Genomic DNA, 12468 nt, shown 5'->3' on the forward strand with positions numbered 1-12468 from the left:
ATTCCTTTAAACAAGCATTGTAAGAGTACTTCCAAAGCAATACGTTCCCAACAATATTTTCTTATCGCATAAAATCGCCAATGTAAGTAAAACTTGTGATCTGTAACAGCATATGATTTCAGCTTGATATTTTGAGGCATTGTGAAAAAAGTCGGGGAAAACTTTACGCAGGACAGACAGGGCAGACGGAGACAAAAGCTATGGACTCACCTGTCACTGTCTGAATCAATCATCCGTTTTAATCTTGGAATCGTGCTCGTCTTCATCGATTCTGACTGGCTGGAAACAGACACCTCATCCAGATTTTTATTTTCGACAACAGTCGTTTTATCTTCATCTTCCGATGCAGACAATCTATAAAAAAAACAAGCATTCTAAGAGTACTGCTGAAGTAATACATGCCCCCTACCGGGCATAACAAAATTTAGCATTTTACGTTCAAGAGTCAAAGGGTTTATCGCTATGAAAGTCGAACCTGGGGCCTAATTTACTAAACTCTCGCAATGTAGCGATCTCGCAGTGCAATGCAAAATGGCATGCAAAGCCATGCAATGTTGCAAGAAAGCGAGCCTAAGAGATCCTTGTAAATTAGGTCCCGGATCTGTAACAGTATATGATAAAGCTAGACACAAAATTTCAGTGCAATATTTCGAAGCATTGCAAAAAAAAAAAAATGATTCTGGAAAACTATATGTAGGACAGACGGAATGAAAAGACAGATTTATTAATCTTTGCCTATTGGATGTCAAACATTTGATAATTCTGATATAATTTTTGAGAAAACCATTAACGTTTCCCATTAGTAATTATAGGATATTAAACAAGCTTCCATTTCGTATCAGGTTTATGTCCCGAATTAAATAATTTTCAGTTGTCACAATGAAAATTATTTCACGAGGGATATGATATGAAATGGTAGTGAGTTTAATATCCTATTTATTACCCATAATCAATCTTAATTTATATAACTCAACTCATCTGGATGACATTCCTGTACGGTTGTAGTGCGCCAATCGATGACGTCACGAAGTATTACATCCCACTTGGTGTTCTAGTGGGACGTATCACTTTGATATGTACTAAGATATTTTTAACCATATGGGTAATAAAGAGTGACACGCGAGCTGTTACAGACTTCTAGATTGATTTTTGACAAATACCACAGGTATCAATTCCTCAAAATGACCTAGACATTCTACCATTTCTTGTGAAGCAGAAGTACTAATCGAAAACCACCTTTTCAACTAACAGTACCCAGGTATTCATCACAACAAAATAAAAAAGTAAATTGCAGGGAACATTTTGTTTACAAAATCTTGATTAGCAATATTTCTAGTCTGTTGAAAATTGATTAGCAACTACTGTTTTAAAGTTTTAAAATTATGTAGCGGTCTCTGAAACTTGCATAGCGAATCGCAACATGATACTGAACAAAATGTTCCCTGAATTGGCCATTGTTTTTATTAAAGCTATTTCCAGTCGTGTTTTTAATTTTAGCCAGTGCAGTGCAACATGGTGAGAAATTCGATTCCTATAACTAACCTGTCACTGTCTGAATCAATCATTCGTTTTGATCTCGCGGCTGTTTTCTTCTTTCTTGATTCCGACGGGCTATAGGCTGGACTTTGCTTTTCAACGACAGCTGATGTACTTTCATCTTCGGATGATATACTGTTAAACGAGAAAATCATAAAACAAGAATTCTGAGGAGAAAGTTTGTTTTGTTTAATGACACCACTAGAGCGCAGTAATTTATTAATCATCGGCTAGTGGATGTCAAACATTTGGTAATTTTGACATATACTCAGAGAGGAAACTCGCTACATTTTTCCCATTAGTAGCAAGGGATATTTTATATGCACCATCCGACAGACAGGACTGCACATACCACATCCTTTGATATACCAGTCGTGCACTGGAACGAGAAATAGCCCAATGGGCCCACCAACATGGATCAATTCCAAACTGATCATGGATCAAGCTAGCGCTTTACCACTGGGCTACGTCCCGACAAGAATTCTGAGGAGTACACTGATTTGGTGAATCTGTCATGTAACATCCATGGTTAATGTACATAATCTAAAACCAGCATTCTTAGAGTATTGATAAAAAAAATGTTTCATTTAGACTTATTTTCGTGCTTATATCCAATTAAGGTTCAAGCACGCTGTTTTGGGCACACACCTCAGCTATCTGGGCTGTCTGTCCAGGACAGTGAGTTAGTTGTTAGTGAGAGAGAAGATGGTGTAGTAGTGGTCTTACACCAACCCACTGAGTCGTTAAAACACAGCTCTGGGTGGGAGCCAGTACCTGGCTGCGAACCCAATACCTACCAGCCTTATGTCCAATGGCTTAACCACGACACCACCAAGGCTGGTCGATAAAGCAATACATGTTCCCTACCTTGCCCCAAATTCAAGGGCCATAACTCTGTCAAAAATGAGAAATCACCATGAACATCAAAGTTGATATGTAACTATACATTATTATATGAAGGCAGACAGAATTAAAACCTATAGACTAAACCTAAAAACTTACAAAATATAGGGATTAAATGCGGAGGGGTAGATTGTACACAGTAAGATCTAGGGGTGGAAATCAGAGGGGGTAAAGTATACTCAATAAGATCTAGGGGTGGAAATCAGAGGGGGTAAAGTATACTCAATAAGATCTAGGGGTGGAAATCAGAGGGGGTAAAGTATACTAAATAAGATCTAGGGGTGGAAATCAGAGGGGGTAAAGTATACTAAATAAGATCTAGGGGTGGAAATCAGAGGGGGTAAAGTATACTCAATAAGATCTAGGGGTGGAAATCAGAGGGGGTAAAGTATACTAGATAAGATCTAGGGGTGGAAATCAGAGGGGGTAAAGTATACTAGATAAGATCTAGGGGTGGAAATCAGAGGGGTAAAGTATACTCGATAAGATCTAGGGGTGGAAATCAGAGGGGGTAAAGTATACTAAATAAGATCTAGGGGTGGAAATCAGAGGGGGTAAAGTATACTAAATAAGATCTAGGGGTGGAAATCAGAGGGGGTAAAGTATACTAAATAAGATCTAGGGGTGGAAATCAGAGGGGGTAAAGTATACTCAATAAGATCTAGGGGTGGAAATCAGAGGGGGTAAAGTATACTCAATAAGATCTAGGGGTGGAAATCAGAGGGGGTAAAGTATACTCAATAAGATCTAGGGGTGGAAATCAGAGGGGGTAAAGTATACTAAATAAGATCTAGGGGTGGAAATCAGAGGGGGTAAAGTATACTAAATAAGATCTAGGGGTGGAAATCAGAGGGGGTAAAGTATACTCAATAAGATCTAGGGGTGGAAATCAGAGGGGGTAAAGTATACTAGATAAGATCTAGGGGTGGAAATCAGAGGGGGTAAAGTATACTAGATAAGATCTAGGGGTGGAAATCAGAGGGGGTAAAGTATACTCGATAAGATCTAGGGGTGGAAATCAGAGGGGGTAAAGTATACTAAATAAGATCTAGGGGTGGAAATCAGAGGGGGTAAAGTATACTAAATAAGATCTAGGGGTGGAAATCAGAGGGGGTAAAGTATACTAAATAAGATCTAGGGGTGGAAATCAGAGGGGGTAAAGTATACTCAATAAGATCTAGGGGTGGAAATCAGAGGGGGTAAAGTATACTCAATAAGATCTAGGGGTGGAAATCAGAGGGGGTAAAGTATACTCAATAAGATCTAGGGGTGCAAATCAGAGGGGGTAAAGTATACTAAATAAGATCTAGGGGTGGAAATGCAAAGGGGATAAGTTAATTCATTAAAAATATAGTGGTGGAGATGCCAAGGGGGGTAAGCAATTAAAATTTACATTAACCTTTCTAATTCCTTTAATAACTCACCTGTCACTGTCTGAATCAATCGTCGGTTTTAGTCTCGCAGTCGTTTCATTCTGACTCGGTTCTGACTGATCAGATTCTGCCGTCTCTTTTACTTTGTCGTTTACGAGAACATTCAGTGGAGTGTCATCGTCCGATTCAGAGAGTCTGTAAAAAACACAAGGAAAAAGTGTTGAATATGTTTTGTTTAATGACACCTCTAGAGCACACTGTATAATTATATCCTTGTCCCGAGTCAGACCCCCGATCCTATCGGAGGCCAGACTCAGGATAAACGTGTTCAAAACCTTAGTGGTACCGTATTTGACCGGAAATTAGCCCATGTCTTTGAATAAGCCCCCCTCCATTTTGATAGCATTTAAGAAATTAGGCCCTCATTCGTAAATAAGCCCACCCCCAACTTCGTCACCTTATAAATAACACAAAACTGCAAGTTTGCTCAAAGTTCATTTAAAAGGTCATACCTCCTGCAAATAATTAAACACACAAATGTAACACAATATTTTACCACCAGTGAGATTTAGTAGTCTAACAGTAACAGTGTGTAACATTGTTTTCAATTTCATGCCTGCAGTATTTCTTTTGAAGTACCCAAACCCAAGTCTGAACTAAAACCAATGTCTATTTTTACCACCACACTGTGTCCGCAGTTAATGCTAATTAGGCAAATACCGTATTCTGATTGGCTAAGAACAATGGCCTAGATTGACAATTCTTTGTAGTGTAAGCTGGCTGCCTGTCAGAAACGTGTGTATACACTATTGAGTTTGTTGTTTTAAGTCTTCTCAGAATTAAATTTTGAATGTAAATAAACAGCACTGGTAACATAGAAGGTGCGTTTCTGATAATTAGATACTAGTAAAAAAAAATTTTTAATTAATAAACTATTATTTATTAATAACAAATGGAACACTATTAATAGATGTGCTACTGGACGTTTTTCATTTTCGTCCTAGTTCATTTAATTATTATTTATTTTAATTATTAGTTTTTTGTTTGTTTTTTTCAACAAAACTGGCCCCTTGTCTGGGAATAAGCCCACCCCATGCTAAGCTTACAATGAGTTGTCTTGGCCCCCTGGGCTAATTTCCGGTCAAATACGGTATATGGACACGTTAAACCAGTTACTAAGCTAAGCTGAATAATTAATTTTTAAACTGAAGAGTTTTTAACATACTAGCATACTAGCCCTGAAATATACACGGTTCAAATTTAATGACGGCATCGATCGACCACGCATCATGGAAAATGCTTTACCACTGGGCGCATCAACGGGGACCAATCCCACTGGCCTACATACCGGCCTTTATTGTCCAGAGAGACTGAGACTGGAATTCCTATAATAACTCACCTGTCGCTGTCCGAATCAATCATTCGTTTTACTCTCGCGGCCGGTTTCTTCTTCCCTGATTCCGACTGATTAGAGGCTGCTGTTTGTTTTTCAACAACAGCTGAGGAACGTTCGTCTTCGGACGACATACTGTTGAACGAGAATTATATAATTATCATAAAACAAGAATTCTGTCGAATTAAACATCTTGCCTACGATAAACTGATTAGGTGAATCTGTTGTATGTCATTCATAACGAATCTAGTGCTTTAATAAAACAAACATTTTAAGAATACTGTTAAAGTAAAACATGTCCGCTACTGGGCCAAACAAATTTTATTTCCTCCGAAGTTCAAGGGCCATAATTCTGTGAAAAAATAAAGTGTTTTGTTTAACGACACCACAAGAGCACAATGATTTATTAATCATCGGCTATTGGATGTCAAGCATTTGGTAATTTTAACATATAGTCTTAAAAAGGAAACCCACTACATTTTTGCCCCATTAGCAGCAAGGGATATTTTATATGCACCATCCCATACCATAACTATATACCATCCATAGCCTTTCATATACCAATCATGGTGCACTGGCTGGAAAGAGAAATAGCCGAATGGGCCTACTGACAGGAATCGATCACAAACCGACCGGGCATCAAGCGATTTACGACCGAGCTACATCCGACCTCCATGTGAAAAATTAGCAAATCAGTATAAACGTCAAACTTGATATGTAACTCAACATTATAAAGGCAGAAGCTATACGTCAAACTTGATATGTAACTCAACATTATAAAGGCAGAAGCTATACGTCAAACTTGATCTGTAACTCAACATTATAAAGGCAGAAGCTATACGTCAAACTTGATCTGTAACTCAACATTACAAAGGCAGAAGCTATACGTCAAACTTGATATGTAACTCAACATTATAAAGGCAGAAGCTATACGTCAAACTTGATCTGTAACTCAACATTATAAAGGCAGAAGCTATACGTCAAACTTGATCTGTAACTCAACATTATAAAGGCAGAAGCTATACGTCAAACTTGATATGTAACTCAACATTATAAAGGCAGAAGCTATACGTCAAACTTGATCTGTAACTCAACATTATAAAGGCAGAAGCTATATGTCAAACTTGATATGTAACTCAACATTATAAAGGCAGAAGCTATACGTCAAACTTGATATGTAACAACATTATAAAGGCAGATGCTATACGTCAAACTTGATCTGTAACTCAACATTATAAAGGCAGAAGCTATACGTCAAACTTGATCTGTAACTCAACATTATAAAGGCAGAAGCTATACGTCAAACTTGATATGTAACTCAACATTATAAAGGCAGAAGCTATACGTTAAACTTGATATGTAACAATATTATAAAGGCAGAAGCTATACGTCAAACTTGATCTGTAACTCAACAATATAAAGGCAGAAGCTATACGTCAAACTTGATCTGTAACTCAACATTATAAAGGCAGAAGCTATACGTCAAACTTGATCTGTAACTCAACATTATAAAGGCAGAAGCTATACGTCAAACTTGATATGTAACTCAACATTATAAAGGCAGAAGCTATACGTCAAACTTGATATGTAACAACATTATAAAGGCAGAAGCTATACGTCAAACTTGATCTGTAACTCAACATTATAAAGGCAGAAGCTATATGTCAAACTTCATCTGTAACTCAACATTACAAAGGCAGAAGCTATACGTCAAACTTGATATGTAACTCAACATTATAAAGGCAGAAGCTATACACACTCCGGTTCTAACAGCAGGGAATTAAACACTTATAAAATAGAGAGATGGAGGGGCAGACTGTACATAACATCTAGGGCTAGAAATGTAGAGGGGGTAAGCAAGCAAAACTTTACATTAAAGGGACATTCCTGAGTTTGCTTCAATTTTTAAGATGTTATCGAAAAACAAAGACTTTTTAACGATTGTAATTACATATCAAATATATTTTTCTGCATAAAATATTAGTGGCTGTATATTAAACATGTTTCTCGTCATTCTAATATTTGTACTAGTGTAAAATTTCATTTTATTTCCTAATTAAAAAAAAAAAATTGTATGTACGAAATTATTTCAAGACAAAATCCAGTTTGGGCTTCTTACAAATATGATATTTTAAGCAAGAAAATATCATTTATGTATAAGTTTAATTATAGAAATATTTTATTTGTCGGAAACATCTTACAATGCAGCAAACTCAGTAATGTCCCTTTAACCATTCTAATTAATTTAATAACTCACCTGTCACTGTCTGAATCAATCGTCGGTTTTAGTCTCGCAGTCATTTCATTCTGACTCGGTTCTGACTGATCAGATTCTGCCGTCTCTTTTACTTTGTCATTTACGAGAACATTCAGTGGAGTGTCATCGTCCGATTCAGAGAGTCTGTAAAAAACATAAGGAAAAAGTGTTGAATATGTTTTGTTTAATGACACCTCTAGAGCACACTGTATAATTATATCCTTGTCCCGAGTCAGACCCCCGATCCTATCGGAGGCCAGACTCAGGATAGGCGTGTTCAAAACCTTAGTGGTATATGGACACGTTAAACCAGTTACTAAGCTAAGCTGAATAATTAATTTTTAAACTGAAGAGTTTTTAACATACTAGCATACTAGCCCTGAAATATACACGGTTCAAATTTAATGACGGCATCGATCGACCACGCATCATGGAAAATGCTTTACCACTGGGCGCATCAACGGGGACCAATCCCACTGGCCTACATACCGGCCTTTATTGTCCAGAGAGACTGAGACTGGAATTCCTATAATAACTCACCTGTCGCTGTCCGAATCAATCATTCGTTTTACTCTCGCGGCCGGTTTTTTCTTCCCTGATTCCGACTGATTAGAGGCTGCCGTTTGTTTTTCAACAACAGCTGAGGAACGTTCGTCTTCGGATGACAAACTGTTGAACGAGAATTATATAATTATCATAAAACAAGAATTCTGTCGAATTAAACATCTTGCCTACGATAAACTGATTAGGTGAATCTGTTGTATGTCATTCATAACGAATCTAGTGCTTTAATAAAACAAACATTTTAAGAATACTGTTAAAGTAAAACATGTCCGCTACTGGGCCAAACAAATTTTATTTTCTCCGAAGTTCAAGGGCCATAATTCTGTGAAAAATAAAGTGTATTGTTTAACGACACCACAAGAGCACAATGATTTATTAATCATCGGCTATTTGATGTCAAGCATTTGGTAATTTTAACATATAGTCTTAAAAAGGAAGCCCACTACATTTTTGCCCCATTAGCAGCAAGGGATATTTTATATGCACCATCCCATACCATAACTATATACCATCCATAGCCTTTCATATACCAATCATGGTGCACTGGCTGGAAAGAGAAATAGCCGAATGGGCCCACTGACAGGAATCGATCACAAACCGACCAGGCATCAAGCGATTTACGACCGAGCTACGTCCGACATCCATGTGAAAAATTAGCAAATCAGTATAAACATCAAACTTGATATGTAACTCAACATTATAAAGGCAGAAGCTATACGTCAAACTTGATATGTAACTCAACATTACAAAGGCAGAAGCTATACGTCAAACTTGATATGTAACTCAACATTACAAAGGCAGAAGCTATACGTCAAACTTGATATGTAACTCAACATTACAAAGGCAGAAGCTATACGTCAAACTTGATCTGTAACTCAACATTACAAAGGCAGAAGCTATACGTCAAACTTGATATGTAACTCAACATTACAAAGGCAGAAGCTATACGTCAAACTTGATCTGTAACTCAACATTACAAAGGCAGAAGCTATACGTCAAACTTGATCTGTAACTCAACATTACAAAGGCAGAAGCTATACGTCAAACTTGATCTGTAACTCAACATTACAAAGGCAGAAGCTATACGTCAAACTTGATCTGTAACTCAACATTACAAAGGCAGAAGCTATACGTCAAACTTGATCTGTAACTCAACATTACAAAGGCAGAAGCTATACGTCAAACTTGATCTGTAACTCAACATTACAAAGGCAGAAGCTATACGTCAAACTTGATCTGTAACTCAACATTACAAAGGCAGAAGCTATACGTCAAACTTGATCTGTAACTCAACATTACAAAGGCAGAAGCTATACGTCAAACTTGATCTGTAACTCAACATTACAAAGGCAGAAGCTATACGTCAAACTTGATCTGTAACTCAACATTACAAAGGCAGAAGCTATACGTCAAACTTGATCTGTAACTCAACATTACAAAGGCAGAAGCTATACGTCAAACTTGATCTGTAACTCAACATTACAAAGGCAGAAGCTATACGTCAAACTTGATCTGTAACTCAACATTACAAAGGCAGAAGCTATACGTCAAACTTGATCTGTAACTCAACATTACAAAGGCAGAAGCTATACGTCAAACTTGATCTGTAACTCAACATTACAAAGGCAGAAGCTATACGTCAAACTTGATCTGTAACTCAACATTACAAAGGCAGAAGCTATACGTCAAACTTGATCTGTAACTCAACATTATAAAGGCAGAAGCTATACGTCAAACTTGATATGTAACTCAACATTACAAAGGCAGAAGCTATACGTCAAACTTGATCTGTAACTCAACATTATAAAGGCAGAAGCTATACGTCAAACTTGATATGTAACTCAACATTATAAAGGCAGAAGCTATACGTCAAACTTGATATGTAACTCAACATTACAAAGGCAGAAGCTATACGTCAAACTTCATCTGTAACTCAACATTACAAAGGCAGAAGCTATACGTCAAACTTCATCTGTAACTCAACATTACAAAGGCAGAAGCTATACGTCAAACTTCATCTGTAACTCAACATTACAAAGGCAGAAGCTATACGTCAAACTTCATCTGTAACTCAACATTACAAAGGCAGAAGCTATACGTCAAACTTGATATGTAACTCAACATTACAAAGGCAGAAGCTATACGTCAAACTTGATATGTAACTCAACATTACAAAGGCAGAAGCTATACGTCAAACTTGATATGTAACTCAACATTACAAAGGCAGAAGCTATACGTCAAACTTGATATGTAACTCAACATTACAAAGAAAGGCAGAAGCTATACGTCAAACTTGATCTGTAACTCAACATTACAAAGGCAGAAGCTATACGTCAAACTTGATCTGTAACTCAACATTATAAAGGCAGAAGCTATACACACTCCGGTTCTAACAGCAGGGAATTAAACACTTATAAGATAGAGAGATGGAGGGGCAGACTGTACATAACATCTAGGGCTAGAAATGTAGAGGGGGTAAGCAAGAAAAACTTTACATTAAAGGGACATTCCTGAGTTTGCTGCAATTTTTAAGATGTTATCGAAACACAAAGACTTTTTAACGATTGTAATTACATATCAAATATATTTTTCTGCATAAAATTTTAGTGGCTGTATATTAAACATGTTTCTCGTCGTTCTAATATTTGTACTAGTGTAAAATTTCATTTTATTTCCTAATTAAAAAAAAAAAATTGTATGTACGAAATTATTTCAAGACAAAATCCAGTTTGGGCTTCTTACAAATATGATATTTTAAGCAAGAAAATATCATTTATGTATAAGTTTAATTGTAGAGATATTTTATTTGTCGGAAACATCTTACAATGCAGCAAACTCAGTAATGTCCCTTTAACCTTTCTAATTCATTTAATAACTCACCTGTCACTGTCTGAATCAATCGTCGGTTTTAGTCTCGCAGTCGTTTCATTCTGACTCGGTTCTGACTGATCAGATTCTGCCGTCTCTTTTACTTTGTCGTTTATGAGACCATTCAGTGGAGTGTCATCGTCCGATTCAGAGAGTCTGTAAAAAACATAAGGAAAAAGTGTTGAATATGTTTTGTTTAATGACACCTCTAGAGCACACTGTATAATTATATCCTTGTCCCGAGTCAGACCCCCGATCCTATCGGAGGCCACTGGGCGCATCAACGGGGACCAATCCCACTGGCCTACATACCGGCCTTTATTGTCCAGAGAGACTGAGACTGGAATTCCTATAATAACTCACCTGTCGCTGTCCGAATCAATCATTCGTTTTACTCTCGCAGCCGGTTTCTTCTTCCCTGATTCCGACTGATTAGAGGCTGCTGTTTGTTTTTCAACAACAGCTGAGGAACGTTCGTCTTCGGACGACAAACTGTTGAACGAGAATTATATAATTATCATAAAACAAGAATTCTGTCGAATTAAACATCTTGCCTACGATAAACTGATTAGGTGAATCTGTTGTATGTCATTCATAACGAATCTAGTGCTTTAATAAAACAAACATTTTAAGAATACTATTAAAGTAAAACATGTCCGCTACTGGGCCAAACAAATTTTATTTTCTCCGAAGTTCAAGGGCCATAATTCTGTGAAAAATAAAGTGTTTTGTTTAACGACACCACAAGAGCACAATGATTTATTAATCATCGGCTATTGGATGTCAAGCATTTGGTAATTTTAACATATAGTCTTAAAAAGGAAACCCACTACATTTTTGCCCCATTAGCAGCAAGGGATATTTTATATGCACCATCCCATACCATAACTATATACCATCCATAGCCTTTCATATACCAATCATGGTGCACTGGCTGGAAAGAGAAATAGCCGAATGGGCCTACTGACAGGAATCGATCACAAACCGACCGGGCATCAAGCGATTTACGACCGAGCTACGTCCGACCTCCATGTGAAAAATTAGCAAATCAGTATAAACGTCAAACTTGATATGTAACTCAACATTATAAAGGCAGAAGCTATACGTCAAACTTGATATGTAACTCAACATTACAAAGGCAGAAGCTATACGTCAAACTTGATATGTAACTCAACATTACAAAGGCAGAAGCTATACGTCAAACTTGATATGTAACTCAACATTACAAAGGCAGAAGCTATACGTCAAACTTGATATGTAACTCAACATTATAAAGGCAGAAGCTATACACACTCCGGTTCTAACAGCAGGGTATTAAACACTTATAAAATAGAGAGATGGAGGGGCAGACTGTACATAACATCTAGGGCTAGAAATGTAGAGGGGGTAAGCAAGCAAAACTTTACATTAAAGGGACATTCCTGAGTTTGCTGCAATTTTTAAGCTGTTATCATAAAACAAAGACTTTTTAACGATTGTAATTAAATATCAAATATATTTTTCTGCATAAAATATTAGTGGCTGTATATTAAACATGTTTCTCGTCGTTCTAATATTTGTACTAGTGTAAAATT

The 12468-nt window shown here is 36.9% G+C and overlaps 1 protein-coding gene across 1 annotated transcript in view; it reads right to left on the bottom strand.

Moving 5' to 3' along the window:
• LOC121385530 (protein timeless homolog) overlaps positions 1-12468 on the bottom strand; it is a 99486-nt gene that overhangs the window by 3826 nt on the left and 83192 nt on the right. The window contains exons 33-40 of the mRNA XM_041516238.1: positions 11258-11386; positions 10907-11050; positions 8003-8131; positions 7463-7606; positions 5212-5340; positions 3864-4007; positions 1543-1671; positions 211-354 (exon numbers count right to left, since the gene is read on the bottom strand). Of these exons, the coding sequence (XP_041372172.1) occupies positions 211-354; positions 1543-1671; positions 3864-4007; positions 5212-5340; positions 7463-7606; positions 8003-8131; positions 10907-11050; positions 11258-11386 (1092 nt within the window). The remainder of the gene's footprint in view (positions 1-210; positions 355-1542; positions 1672-3863; positions 4008-5211; positions 5341-7462; positions 7607-8002; positions 8132-10906; positions 11051-11257; positions 11387-12468) is intronic.

Source organism: Gigantopelta aegis, chromosome 11, assembly GCF_016097555.1.
Source record: "Gigantopelta aegis isolate Gae_Host chromosome 11, Gae_host_genome, whole genome shotgun sequence".
Taxonomy (NCBI): Eukaryota; Metazoa; Mollusca; class Gastropoda; order Neomphalida; family Peltospiridae; genus Gigantopelta; species Gigantopelta aegis.